Here is a 677-nt window from a genome sequence, read left to right on the forward strand (position 1 = left end):
GGGTGGGGATATGGTGGCGTGTGCGCGGGCTGAGTAATATGGTGGGGTGTGTGTGAAGGGGGAATGGTGTGAATTGCGTGACGAGCAGTTGTGGTGGGGTGTGTGTGAAGGGGGGTATGGTGCGAATTGCGTGACGGGCGGTTGTGGTGGGATGGGTGTGAAGGGGGATACAGTGGGAATTGCGTGACGGGCAGATGGGGTTTGATGCGTGTGGGCTGGGTAAAATGGTGCAACGTGTTTGGGGTGTGGGGAATATGGTGGGTTGCATGTTGGGCAGTAACGGTTGTGGGGTTGGAATCTTTCTCTGCAGGTGCTGACGTGTGCTCAGAGATGTGCATGGAGTTTGGGCAACAAACCGGGACGTGGCGGGAGCTAATTGGAGGTGGGGAGTGGGGCTGGTTAGATCCCAGGCTGGTGTTGAAATACTGACACCCTGTATGCCCCAAACTCTGTCACATTCTCTCTGTCCTCCCCAACAGTCGGCAATTATCAGAAGGCAGTGGAGTGTATCCAAACGTTCCTGCTGTTCCAGCCCACAGACCGCTCGGCCCTTCATAACCGAGCCTTCTACCAGTCCAGGCTGCCAGCCAATCAGGGCACAGACATCCCACCTCGAGAGGTGAGTGCTGTCTCAGTCTGCCTCCCTTCATCCCTCCCTCCCTCCATTCATCCCTCCC

General features: G+C 57.0%; 1 protein-coding gene across 1 annotated transcript in view; it reads left to right on the plus strand.

Moving 5' to 3' along the window:
- The window catches only part of LOC109919539 (prolyl 3-hydroxylase 1-like), a 26,534-nt gene that overhangs the window by 6,160 nt on the left and 19,697 nt on the right, over window positions 1-677 (plus strand). The window contains exon 5 of the mRNA XM_048620935.1: window positions 480-619. Within this exon, the coding sequence (XP_048476892.1) occupies window positions 480-619 (140 nt within the window). The remainder of the gene's footprint in view (window positions 1-479; window positions 620-677) is intronic.

The sequence above is a fragment of the Rhincodon typus genome, chromosome 49 (genome assembly GCF_021869965.1).
Source record: "Rhincodon typus isolate 14 chromosome 49, sRhiTyp1.1, whole genome shotgun sequence".
Taxonomy (NCBI): Eukaryota; Metazoa; Chordata; class Chondrichthyes; order Orectolobiformes; family Rhincodontidae; genus Rhincodon; species Rhincodon typus.